The sequence below is a fragment of the Exserohilum turcica genome (assembly GCF_000359705.1).
Source record: "Exserohilum turcica Et28A unplaced genomic scaffold SETTUscaffold_4, whole genome shotgun sequence".
NCBI lineage: Eukaryota > Fungi > Ascomycota > Dothideomycetes > Pleosporales > Pleosporaceae > Exserohilum > Exserohilum turcicum.
Window position 1 is genome coordinate 1613029 of NW_007360247.1, and position 13242 is coordinate 1626270.

The 13242-nt window shown below is 48.1% G+C and overlaps 5 protein-coding genes across 5 annotated transcripts; 3 read left to right on the plus strand and 2 right to left on the minus strand.

The window, feature by feature from the left end:
• Window positions 1-554: 554 nt before the first annotated feature.
• SETTUDRAFT_93595 (uncharacterized protein) lies at window positions 555-2603 on the minus strand (the record flags this gene model as incomplete). The annotated part of the gene is made up of 2 exons (XM_008030304.1): window positions 555-1176; window positions 1228-2603. 2 exons carry the CDS (start codon window positions 2601-2603, stop codon window positions 555-557), a joined length of 1998 nt encoding a protein of 665 aa, XP_008028495.1.
• Window positions 2604-3098: 495 nt separating this feature from the next.
• Window positions 3099-4736, plus strand: SETTUDRAFT_119112 (uncharacterized protein). The gene is made up of 2 exons (XM_008030305.1): window positions 3099-4648; window positions 4704-4736. The coding sequence occupies exon 1, from the start codon at window positions 3401-3403 to the stop codon at window positions 4412-4414; it is 1014 nt and encodes a 337-aa protein (XP_008028496.1). The 5' UTR covers window positions 3099-3400; the 3' UTR covers window positions 4415-4648; window positions 4704-4736.
• Window positions 4737-7785: 3049 nt separating this feature from the next.
• SETTUDRAFT_93549 (uncharacterized protein) lies at window positions 7786-9051 on the plus strand (the record flags this gene model as incomplete). The annotated part of the gene is made up of 1 exon (XM_008030306.1): window positions 7786-9051. The coding sequence occupies one exon, from the start codon at window positions 7786-7788 to the stop codon at window positions 9049-9051; it is 1266 nt and encodes a 421-aa protein (XP_008028497.1).
• Window positions 9052-9783: 732 nt separating this feature from the next.
• On the minus strand, window positions 9784-11175 carry SETTUDRAFT_155399 (uncharacterized protein; the record flags this gene model as incomplete). The annotated part of the gene is made up of 4 exons (XM_008030307.1): window positions 9784-10008; window positions 10134-10793; window positions 10821-10993; window positions 11043-11175. 4 exons carry the CDS (start codon window positions 11173-11175, stop codon window positions 9784-9786), a joined length of 1191 nt encoding a protein of 396 aa, XP_008028498.1.
• A 606-nt stretch (window positions 11176-11781) lies between these two features.
• Window positions 11782-12912, plus strand: SETTUDRAFT_92798 (uncharacterized protein; the record flags this gene model as incomplete). The annotated part of the gene is made up of 1 exon (XM_008030308.1): window positions 11782-12912. The coding sequence occupies one exon, from the start codon at window positions 11782-11784 to the stop codon at window positions 12910-12912; it is 1131 nt and encodes a 376-aa protein (XP_008028499.1).
• Window positions 12913-13242: the final 330 nt, after the last annotated feature.

The following is a 13242-nucleotide window of genomic DNA, read 5'->3' on the forward strand; positions in this document are numbered from 1 at the left end:
CATTTTCGGTCACTCGCTATTCTCGGCCACTCGCTATACTTTGACGTTAATATATATTTTCAAGCACTTATAATATAATCCTAAAAGCCTTATTCTATAGATTAGACTTGTAAACTATAAATCTAATTATACCATTATATGTTACAAGTACTTTCAATAATTTTAATTAACTTTTTACAGGTGATATTAGTAGGCGTATTAGATAAGTTTTATTATAGCCTCAATAAACTAATTAGTAATTACTTAACTATATTTAAATTTAAAATAAGCTTTTAACACCTATGATTAGTCTATAAAAATTAAGAAAATAAAAATCAAAAGTCTCCAGATTAATACACAAAAGGCCGCGGCTAGTTTTTATATTTTTAAGCGCAATTTTCTACAGGCTTTCAGCCAAGGCCATCATTACTCATGGTACCAAGTCATGTACAATTCACAGCGAGTATTATCCTATATTTTTTGATCCTACTTAATACACAGAGCATGGTATCGAAGCCAACTAGATGCAAAGTCGTGCGGGGATTTTCAAGTCTTGCAGATGAACAGAATAGAAGCTAGCCAAAGACCTCAATCATAAACTGGTACCTAATCTTCCTGCCCTCGCTGCGCGCCCTCGCACTCAGCGTGCTGCACTGATCGGCAATCTGCTGCCCAATAACGGGCGGGCCGCAGAAAAAGACTCCAACTTTGATTCCGTCGTCTTTGCTTCTGTTCTTCTCATTCATGTCTTCTGCCAATGCCTTGCTCATATCGTCGTAGTGTTGCTCCATGATGCCACGAATATCCGGGCGTCCGAAATACGTGGGGTTGACAAGGCCGGTGATGGGTGACTGCGGATGTTCGGGCGTGCGATGCTTTTCCAGCAGCCATCTGAAGACGTGTTGGGATATTTGCTTGCGCTTTTGTGTCACGTAGGTGTTGATACGGATATCAAGGTCCGGGCACTCGGGGTTGGCGCGGTAAACTTCGTTCAGAAGGTCGGAGAACCAGAGGAGGTTGTTTTTATCGCGGACCATCCAGTGGAAGTCAATGCGACGATGATTTGTGTATGGCGATGACTGTTGGTTGGTTTCGTCTGAGGAACCGTGCGAGCTTTCTTTAGACTTGGTTTGCTCCAGTTCATGGTATTGGAGGTCAGTCAGGATTCCGGAAAAGGGTGTGACACCGATGCCGGCGCTGTGGAATCTTAGTACGCGAGTTATGTAAAGTGATGTCTCGAAACCTTACCCAAAAACCATGCTATAGTCGAAATCATAGAATCGCTGAGCAGGTGCACCAAATGGCCCGTCTAATCCGATCTTGATAGTGTTCCGTCCCCCTTCCTTTGCCAAGTCGCGGAGCTTATTCGTCCAGTCTCCATCGGCCTTAATATGGACCTGCATGTTATTGTGAGTGCAGGTCGAAACGGTGAATGGATGCCATTGAAATCGGGACAGTTGCGGCACCTGTACGAAGACGTATTGGCCAGCTTTGTAATCCCAAGGACGGGTCTTGGGATCCTGGGCTGTGATGGCGACAGTCTCGTCGTCGAGCAACTCAAGATCAGCAAGGATAGGGCGGAAGCTCAGGATCAAGCGCCAGATGCGCTCAAAAAGCACCATTAGTGTGGGGAAAGCAAGCCAGTATCCAAACATGGGCCACTGCAAAAGGGCGGCAGTTCCATGCGCCATCATGAAGCCAATGATGGGAAACATGAGCAGATGACCGAGTTGAAAGACCTCGTAGCTCCACTTTCGAACTTGTGGCATGCTTAGTGCTGCCAAAAGATAGAAAAGGCCAAGTGTTGTAAGTCCAGTCCAGCCTGGCAAGGTACGCAGGTAGGTGGTGTAAGAACGGGGCACAGCGTCCTGTCCAAGCACATTGGCAACAGCATCCTGCCGGCTCCTCATGCTACCAAAGACGAAAGAACCACTAAGATGGCCAATGGCATGCAGTGTCGCGACGACTAGGGCGACGATCGAGATTTTGATGTGGAATGACTGAGATAGGTCCCAGTTGATGAATCTCGAGATAAAGTAGAAGCGCCGGAGGAAGGTTGAAAGCCACCTGGACATGGAGAGGATGAGGAAGAAGAAGGTGGGGTATAGCACGCCCGCTGAGGTCTTGGACAGGACGACTCCCCATCCAAAGGCAGGGGTATACTGGTCAAAGGTGAGATACTTGACGAATTGCCAGACCCCGAAGCCGATCATCAGGATGAAGACAACTGTGAGGAACAGTATTTCTGGTCCTTTGACAGCCCAGTAGGCGCGGGCTCGTCGATATAGGGAAATGTGCTTCAGGTAGTCGTTCTCATTCTTCGCTTCCTTGCGGTCTTGTTCCAACGACGGAATCTCCCAAGTCTTTACGGTCCTTGCGAAGGCGTCGCGATCGATACGGTCCTCGCGCGTACCAATGACTTGCCTAAGAAATTCATGGCGAGCCTCGTCACCGCGAGATCCATGATGTAGGTTGTGCGGCTGGGCTTTGGGTGCTATCTCATTGTGGACCTGATCCAGCTTTCGTTCCAGTTCCCAGTAGCTGATGCTGCCGTCATTGTCGTGGTCTAGATCGTCAATAAAGTGCTTGATTTCCTCGTCGGTGAGAAAGTTTTGCGAAGTCATTAAGCTATGGCGATGGTGAGGAGGCGGATCTGCGGATTTGCAATTTCTGGACGAGGCAGCGCATGCGCAGCGCGGGAGCAGTCACCCTTATCATATTCCTTGTTGAGGTCGTTTGCTTTGCATGTCTTGGGTGGCCCACGTAGGCCAAGGCAGACGGTTTGCAAAGGGAGTTAAATAGGCAAAGCGCCACCAGTAAGATGAGGTGGAACGAAGGAGCCAAGAGGACAAGAAACCCAAGACGGCCCCCACGGGAACAGTTGGCCCAGCTGGCGGAGCGGGATCAGGTCGCGGCAGCCATTTCCGCCTGTTGTATCGTTCGAGGCCAAGACGTATGCCCAGGTGAAAGTGGCTGTTGTTCATGCAGTGGCGCTACAGGCCTAGAAAGGCTAGGGCAGGTCTGGGCTTGGCACAGGTGTGGCGCCATCTTGGGTGTGCAAGGCATCGTCATTCATTCACGCGCAGCCACAGAAGACATTATCCGCCCGCAGCATTGGCATTGGCATACCCAGCAACAGCTCCCTCTGTCGAACGACACCTTGCAGCTTGTGCTGACTTCAGATCCGCCGGAGAGGTCAGATTTTCCTGTATCGGTCCAGCGTCTCCCAATCAAGGTTGAAAAGCGGCGCCACGACGTCATTGATGCCGTCTTCCTCCAAAACAATGAATAGTCCAGTGCATGTAAAGCGCAAAATTTCCAAGCATCGACGATGCCTGCTCGGTTCCTGCACACTTCGTCTCCCTGCAACCTAACGCCGTGCATATCTGGACGATAACTATAGATATTGCAGACATTCACCATGGCAGACGGCGAAACCACCACTGAGGCGACCAAGCCAGGCTCTTCGATACAGCTTGCACACCGCCATGACCGTACTTTTCTCATGGCCATAGTCCAGTCATTGGTCCGGCTGACACGCTCTCGCATTAGCAATCGCACGCCCAAACACGAAGATGGCTCCATCAGACTAAAGCCCTCCAACTCGTACCTATCTGGCTGCACTCTCCGCGAACGTACTGTGTGCGATCTGTACATCTACGACCTTGTGCCACCAAACCAGTCCGAGAAAAGCTCCAAGAAGCGGATATACTACTTTGCCGGAGGTAGTTGGCAGGAGCCGCCTTCTCCACAGCATTACAAGTTATGCGCAAAGCTAGCTAAAGACATGACCGATACTTCTGTGTCCATTGTGTCAACTCCGCTTGCACCCAACGACCCTGCACCAAGTTCGTTCCCCTTGTGCCAGAAGACATATCGTGCCCTCATGACGGAAGCCGAAGAGGCGGGCGAGAGGGTCATCCTGGCAGGCGATTCATCAGGCGCAAACATCATCCTGTGTCTAGCTCTTGAGGCTTTGCAAGAGGATAACGCGCGGGAAGGTTTAGATTTCAAGCAAACCCCACATCCCATCGCTATCATGATCGTATGCGCATCCACCGACCTAACCCGCAAAAACCCAGACATCAACAATATCGCGCCCAAAGACCCTCTTCTCACACCAGACATGATCAGAGGGACTGCAAAGGCGTGGCAAGGGGACTGGGATCCTGCCGATCGACGCATCTCTCCCATCAACGCCGACATCTCGCTGCTCGCCAAGAGTGGCATCAAGGTCCATGGAATAACTGCTGGTCACGACGTATTGAGTCCAGACGGCATTCTCTTCCGCGAGAAATGTGCCCAAGCAGGCGTCAAGGGCGAATGGGTGCACTGGGAGAAGCAAATGCACTGCTTCATCCTCACTATGCCTTACGGGCTAGTTGAAACAAAGCAAGCCGTCCAGTGGATTGTTGATGTACTGAAAAAGGAGTAAACGAAAACTCGTTTGTATATTTTCTGGTACGAAATACCCTTGTGTCCAAAAGGAAAAGAAGAACCAATCCTTTGACCTCTTCGGCTACGTTCTATTTTAAGGAACTTAGACTACTACTACTAGAGACTATGGATACTGGAACGCCGTGCATTCTGCATCGCGGCAGCTAGCTTAGTCTATAATATCCCTTTTGCTAAGCATCCGTTTTCTAGGATATCGTCACATTTCCTCTGAGTACGACCTCCTTTCAGAATGCTCACATATGTAACAGCACTAATGTAAAGAATAGAGAAACTTTCGTATACAAAAAGGCCATCTCCTTCCTGCAACCCGGTATAGAGTAAGATCTAGGTCATTCGTAACCTCACCTTACACTTCTCAACAAGAAAAACCTACATTATTCATCAAAACAATCCTTATCTATCGTCTTACTGCCAAGATGAGATACACGTATCACCTTTAACATCATGTCCTATACGCAAATGGGTGTATAAGCTTCTAATGAAAGGACTGCTATTCTGGCTACGGAGCCAGATTAGAAGATTACCAGCCCAATGAAAAATACGCCTGGTATTTGATAGGAAAAAGAGACAATAAATAATCACAGAGTTCGCAACGGGTCTCGAGTTCGCAACGTTCTTGTTAACAGACTTGCTAAGCCTTTCAAGCCTTCACAGTCTCAAATCCAACCCAATTTGGTAATACTGTGCGAATCTCCTGAATGTAAGCAGGAACACCCCCGGCATAGCTAATTGCCTCAAACACCTTGCCAGGCATGCTGCCGCCCATATATGTACTCTGCGTCGTCGGCAGAAGACTGGCATCGTTGAGTTCATTGATGCGTTTCTTCCACTGCTTGCTCGCCTCTTGTGTGGGATTCACATACAGCAGTCCCTCTCTCTCAGCAATTTTTATTGCGTCCCTAATCCAAAGGCCTTGCACCTCAACGCAAGTAGGGCCATTCGCTAGCAGGGTTGGGCCATGCTGCGTGAGATATTACTACCACTACAAAAGTTTAAATGATAGGCAAAACGTAACGGTCCATATATGGAGAAGAGTTTGAATGAAGCGCTAGTCTTCTTCGACAAGCCACGGTCCTCTCAGGGAGACGGGTCCGGCAGCCCAGCCACATTGTCCCCACCACCAACACATCCAAAGCCTCAGCAGCGCGACGAGTACTTTAAGCTGTGGCACCCACCAATCGTGTATGAATTGTCCCAAGCAGACGATGAGGCAACTGGTATACGTAGCAAGATCCCCTTTGTCCAGCCAGGCTGGTTTACAGCTCAAGAGGTGTTGACCTACTTGGAATTGTGAATTTCATTGACTGCATTACTGTACGTAACTAACCCTGGACAGATTTCATCGCCATCTCGCCCCTTTTTGCCCTGCCTTTATAAGCGAGATAGAAGTTAGCAGATCTCGACATGCCCGCATCGCGCAAGAACGGATGCTCTGCAGGACCATTTTGATGATTGCTTCACGCTTCTTTACCCTACCAGGACTTGGAGACTTAGGTCGGAGCTATCTCATTCATCATCGGTTCTGGCAGCAATGTAAGCGTCTCATTCAACTGCTCATGTACGGCCAAGAAAAACATCTGAGGAAAAATCGCACTCTGGGTACAATCTACAGCCTTTTGCTGCTCTCATAATGGCATCTCCGATCCCTACGATCCCTATTCTGCTCTTCCCAGAGTGACTTGTGGGAAGGCAGAGAACCTAAAGGCCCTAATGAAGGGTCATCGGAGAATCGAGAGCAATCAAGTGCGGCAACGTGCGAGCAAGATCTCCTAGATCGAGACAAACGGTGCGATCGCCTTTCATGTATGATGGTAGGGGCAGCTTTGAATCTTGCACACGAGGCCAGGGTCTTTGTAGACGCTTGCTGCCCCAATGGCGCAGACGGCAGTAGTGAGTGGCTGGTGTCCTCTACACACTAGAAAGCTACTATACTTATATGTGACTAATCTTTCCGTCCGCTTGGAATTCCAGAACACTTTCACACAGGACGTCATTTTGACCGGGGACATACTGCCCACTAAGGGGGTCGGCCGCCGTGGAGCCGAGAGTTGCGATTTGTCTATGGAGCTGGCTTGAATTGGACTGCGTGGGCTGCGAAAAAACCAAGTTTGTCAACTGTGCTACTTCTTCACACACAACTATCAATCGAGGACTCATAATGCAAGCGGCAAATGCTCGTTCAGGCGATTGATCACCATGATAGGAAAACACTTGCTTGGAAATCTGATGAACAACCAACTCCCTTTATGTTGTAAGCGAAGAATTGCGAGACTGGTCTTTAAAGGGGAGGATAGGAATGCAGCCTATGTTGCAGTGAAAAGCGTCTACAATCTTATTTGTAAAATGAGTTTTGGACGATATAACGCCCGGAAATCATTCAAAAAGGGTTTCTGTCAGGTTCGAGCGAGATATTCTATTTAGACCAGCATGTGGCAGAATCAAAATCCGGCATTTGGCTGTTCCGTGATCCGAAATACTCTTGGCCCTGACTGGAAGTTTCTGATTCTACATGACCAATAGTTCCACATGGCATTCACCTCAACCTGCATGACGTTGCGCATATATATGGCGCGTCCGCATGTTATCGGGTGATCGGAGACTGCGGCGTTGATGTAGCACTAACCAAGTTTTGTTAACACGTTCAGGATAGCTTGGAAATAGATTCAAAGGTCCCGATAGCCCAATCTCTAACTGTCTTAGCTCTGATGCTCAACCTAATGGATACATAGATTTTGGAAACGGGTTTTGTGAATGTGGTGGCCGAAATTGGCTAACACCATTGTCTCCAATAGATCGCCGAACTGCGACACCAAACAGGTCCCTAACAGGTCCTTAAAACATTTTTGAATTTGGTTAGCATTATGGTCGGCCGTGGCCCGGCATCTCCGATGGCCTGCAAGACATATCCGATTCGACCGTGTATCCCCGATAGTCGGCCGACTTACATCGCTAGACATAATCCGTTAACGGCCCTCGAGCGCCAACCCGGAGAACGCAATTCAGCCCCTACAGGCATAAACCACCGCATTGTGGAACTATACCTAATACAGTGATGCGCCTACGATATCCATCTCCCATCATAGTGTTGACCCTGGCTACATAGTGCTTACTATAATAGTTGGGGTTAGTATCAACCCAGTTAAGGTTAGCATTAGGGTTTGGGTCTACAGCCGGATAGCCTGTCGACGCCCGATACCGAAACTACCTACGACTGCCCGAGATGGATTCGTATGCTCTGGACTTATGCCTTGGCAGATCAGATAAATATCATTTTGCTTCGATATCTTGACAATTAACTTCTTACTTACAGTGACTCTTGAGCATACACTCCTCAAACCAGCTACAGTTATGGCTCCCCTGAAAGTACTTATTTGCGGCGCTGGCATTGCTGGCAACGCTCTCGCCTTCTGGCTCTCACAACAGCAGCATGATGTTACAATCATTGAGCGTTACAGTGACTTGAGGTCTACCGGCTTACAGATCGATATCCGCGGATATGGTATTGAGGTCCTGAAGCGGATGGGGCTCGAGGCAGATTTCCGTGCCAAGTCAGTTCAAGAGCGAGGATTGGAATTTGTGAACAGCAAGGGCAAAGTAGTAGCATACTTTCCTGCAAACATGACTGGCGAAGGGCTTCAGAGCTTCACAACGGACTACGAGATCATGCGAGGTGATCTTATCCAGCTACTGTACAGTAAAATCAAAGACCGTGTACGATTTTCGTTTGGGACTGCCATCGAGGGTTTTGAGCAGCTGGATAATGGTGTGGAGGTTCGATTCGAAAATGGTCAAAAGGACCGATACGACCTTCTCATCGGCGCCGACGGGCAGTGGTCTCGCACTCGGAGGCAGATGCTGGGCCCTCAAGCAGAAGACGCCATTCATTTCCTTGGTGTCTACGCCGGTTATTTCACCGTCCCTCGCCCGATCAAGGATGGAGAGACATACAACGCAACTGCTTATATTGCCCCGGAAAAGCGACTCTTGTTCAGTCGAAGACACAGTCCAGACCGCGTCCAGGTATACCTCGTAGGCCAGACTGATTCCGAGCGAGTGATGGCGGCACGGAAACGCGGTATAGAGGATGAAAAGGCCGTCTTAACAGACATATTCCGCTCGGCTGGGTGGCAATCAGAGGAACTAGTCAAGGAACTACAAGCATCAACCGACTTCTATTGTGAGCATATGGGTGTTGTCAGGCTGGCTTCATGGAGCCAGGGACGAGTCGGGCTTGTGGGGGATGCAGCATATTGCCCTACAGCAACCACGGGAATGGGTACAACCTCAAGTCTAGTGGGCGCCTATGTTCTGGCTGGCGAGATACAGGATCATTTCAGTCGCTTTTCCAAGGACAAACTTCCCAGAGCTCTGCACACTTATGAGGAGCGGTTCCGCCCCTTCATGAGCACCGTTCAGGACGGTATTGAGAAAGACAAAACTTACTGGCACAAGATGCCAACAGGCTCGTTCTTGTTGGCGGTCCTTAATTTTTTCCTTTCCGTTGCATCTTTCTTTAGGCTGGACGTACTCGCTCAACATATCATGAGCGAAGATACAGGTAATTGGAAACTCCCGGATTATGAGGGAATGGACTTTCGGAAGGACAAGAAGTAATCTACCAGATCCAACTTACCACATGCTGCATTCTCCTGGTCTTCCTGTATAGGGTGCTGAATGGAGCTTACACAGCCCTTTTGGCTAACAATTGATCTCAGCAATGCTGTGTGGTCTGAGGATCTTTGGGCTTCAAGCAAGGAGCCTCCGTTTTCTCTTATAGATCCCCTCTCAAATTAAAAATATCCGAAACAAGTATTTTTCATGATCCACTAAAGATGGGCCTGGAGCACACGACTATCCAAATGAAAACTGAAAATGGGTTGCAAAAGCCTTAGCCACAAATAAAAAGACATTTCCGCTCAGTAATTCCGGAGAGAACTCCTACTAGGATGTATCTATTACCTGACTGATTTAGTAGACGACAACATACCTAAATTTCCGACGTAGTAGGCTAACCATGTACAGTTGATGATGCCCAAGCAAGAATAACTGCGTCTAGGGGCGAGTGTAGTATCAATTTTAACACATCATGAGGCATAGTCCTTATAATCTGTGAACTGAATTCTTCCAATGAGCAACTTTCCATTCGAGCAATTTAGAGAGATGTCTCTTATATTAGGTTTCGAGTATATTGAACCGAGTTGAGCTATTTCCCTTAGATCTTGTTGTGCTGATGATGAGATATACTCCATGTAGAGGCCGAATGAGAGCTTATTTGACGATGTAAGTATTTTCATCGCCAGCATGTTTGTCCATATCCATCATCCCGTCAATCGACCAATCTGTATACTAATAACCAGGAGGCAAGTTAGTATTCTTAAATGGCACCCCCTTCTCCAGGTGTTCGATAACTGCATCATAGTTCTCATACGAATAGGCTTCTGCGTCCGATCCGTATAGCCAGTCTGGCTGGGGCATCTTAATGAACTCGGGATCTTTTTGAACCGTCTCCCAATCCGTCTGGTGCCATCTATGACGAGTCTCCCATCCCAAACGCTGGGTTGCTGTGGTTCTCTCAAAACTAAATCAATAAACCTTCGTCAGATACTCGGTACTGTAAATGCCAGTACGCTGACTTACCGCAATGTCTCAAAAGCCAGAAACGCGGTCGATCATTTTGCCTTGCCAGCCTTTTCTACCAGAGCAGCTAATGCACCTGCGTCCTCTAGAGTCTGAGCAGCGCCGGAGCCGGAAGTTGGCAGATGTGGATGGGCAGCATCGCCCATAATGACAATTCGTTTGTTATCGGATACCCATTTTTTCACAGGGTCTCTCCAGAGTAGTTTGAAATCGATGAGAACATCTTCGGGAATTTTCGAAAATATAGCACGCAGGACTGGGTCCCATCCTTCCACAGTTGCGAGCATGTCTTTGACTTTGCCTGGGTAGCTCCATGATTCTTCGACAGTAAATGTATCCTTGTGGGTGATGAATGCCCCAATATGGCGTAGGCTCGTATTAATATGCACAATTGCGTGTGCGTCTGACCCGATCCAGACATGAGTGGCGTCCTTTCCCGGTGATGCAAGATCGTGGGTCAGAGGGTCGTTGAGAAGGCGGCCTAGAGGGAACCATGACCGGTATATGGCAAAGCCACTCCGCTTCGGAGTATCTGGGGTCTTTGTGACATATGTTCGCGCCTTGTTGTACACTCCATCTGCCCCGACAACTGCATCTGCTGCAATTTTCTCCCCATTGACGATAATTCCAGCCTTGCTGCCATCCTCCCAATATTCTGAGACCTTTACACCGAATGTGAACTTGATTCCTTGCTTGATTGCTTCCGCATGCATTGCCTTCTAGAGTTGAGCACGGCTCGTCCAGACACTTAGGTGGCCGTTGTATTCCGCATCCCATGGTTGGATAAGTAGGAGTTTTCCAGCATCATCACGGAGGGTAAGAGCCTCCATTTTGGATGAGGTCTCCTTCAAGTCTTCCCACACGGTGGGCCATTTCTCTATAACCGTTGTGCCATTGGCAGTGATTATAATCACATCGCCTATGGAAGGATCAATTACCGTCAGTTTGCCTAGTACTCACACGCTTACCTGTCTCTGACAGCCCCTTTTCCTTTTCTACAACATGGACCTCACAGCCTTTACGCTGCAATTCAAGCGCGCATGCCAACCCTCCAAAACCAGCACCCACCACAATGAAACGAAAGGTCTGATCTTCTCCCATAATCGTACTCAGATAGAATATAATTAATCAATACAACAATCAGTTCTGCATTAATATCTCTCGCTACACAATTGAATACTTTCTACAGTCCTTGATCAGGACGCTGCATTGCGTATGACTGAGACATTTTATATCTCTGGCAGGCTGTTAGGGTTCCCAGTAGAGGAGGGCCAAATTATGGATACACGAAATACGACACATATTACCTTACCACGTGGTGATGAAGCATGATTGAAAACGGTTTTAATCCTGGTGAGACAGTAACACCGTGGTTATCCGGTTGGTGGTTGTCCAATTTCGTGTCAAGACTCAATTGTTTTGGGCGAAGTTTGCGGGCCGACGCTTTGATCCCATGATTTCATCCAGGACCTCATGTTAGACTTACAGAAATCATTGGCTTCGTATTGCGGATTAACATGCAGGGGATGGGGCCGCTACTACAAGACCGTACCGGTCCGCGGTTACCCGGTCAAAGTCCATTTCAAACCCTATAAATGACCTGGAGCTACTCAAGATTCGGCATAGAACACATGCCAACTTGTTTCTTCCATCAGCCGCAGCAGTAAGACATGATATCTTTGCGGCATCAACAGGTCGACTTCCACAATGACCGCGGAAAGAATTGTAACCGGCTATGAAGCTACGATTCCCGATGGCGTCTCTCATCGTTTTGTTGGATTGAATGCACCTTCGAAAAAGCGATCACCCAACGGTCAGCATACATGCCAGGGCTTGTACTGGACTCTCGAAGCAAATGTCCCAAAAATTGCATTCATAGCCACACATTATAATGCAGACTTCTCTGAACATTATCTCGCCGGCCATCTTGCAGCCCGCGGATACGGGTTTCTCGGATGGAACACTAGGTTCCGGGGCTTAGAAGATCTGTTTATTCTGGAGCCGGCCGTGGAAGACATTGGTGTAGGGGTTCGCTGGTTGAAGGAGATTGCTGGAGTTAAAAAGGTTATTCTGATGGGTAACTCCGGCGGCGGTTCCCTGATGGCTGCTTACCACGCCAAAACACGAGAAGACGGATCTCTCGCTAAAGATGATGCTTTCATTTTCGTCAACTCTCATACAGGAAGACCAGACGTTTTCTCCAAATGGCTGGATCCTGCTGTTATCGATGAAGATGACCCGGTTAAGACTGATCCCAGCCTAGACATGTACAACCTGGAGAATGGACCCCCCTATTCCCAGGAATTTATCAAACGTTATCGGGCAGCTCAGACAGAGAGGAATCATCGCATCACGCAGTGGGCAAAAGCAGAGCTCAAGCGCTTGAACGATGCCGGTATCCCTGATCGAATCTTCCCTGTACACCGAACCATGACAGATCTGAGGTTCACAGACGCGGCAATCGACCCTTCGGATAGGCCAGTTCCTAGCTGCTACTTCGGCGACCCAGCACAAGCAAATCGTGGCATTGGTCTTGCAGGTCGCTCGAGTTCTTTGCGCACCTGGCTATCTTTGTGGAGCTTGCATGAGTCGAGCATTAAGTTTGATGTCTTCGCAGCCAAATGGAATATACCAACAGCTGTTATTCAAGGGACAGCGGATGTTGGCGTGTTCAACTCGGATGCCCGCAGTATCTTCGAAGATCTTGTGACAGAAGATAAGGAGCTGCACTTTATTCCTGGAGGTCACTTTTTCGATGACAGCAAGGAGGCCTTTGATTGGGTAGTAACGTTAATCGTTGGCTGGGTCGAAAGACGGTTCCCCAAGGCAAGTGTATGAAAGTGTCTTTTGGTTGCTCAAGGACGTAGCATTTGGGTACGTAGGAATTACAACGGCAGTTGCTAGGATAGAACAAGCACAGTACGCCACTTTTTAGATATTTTTAGATTTGAAAATATCGGTAAACTACCTCAAGTAAAAGCACTGTATCAAACATGGAAAAGGAATTAAAGCCATCTAAGCTGACAAGATGTTAACAAATAATACGATCAATAATTGAACCCCATTTCATAATAAATTGAAAGAACTTACGATAGCATCTTTTTCGACAAGTTTTAGCAGCATAAGTTTGCGTTTGCTTGCGGATCGCACGCTACGGCCACCCTCAGT

Bases quoted from the DNA above. Each gene is read 5' to 3' on its own strand.
- SETTUDRAFT_119112 (XM_008030305.1), top strand. From the start codon at position 3,401: ATGGCAGACGGCGAAACCACCACTGAGGCGACCAAGCCAGGCTCTTCG.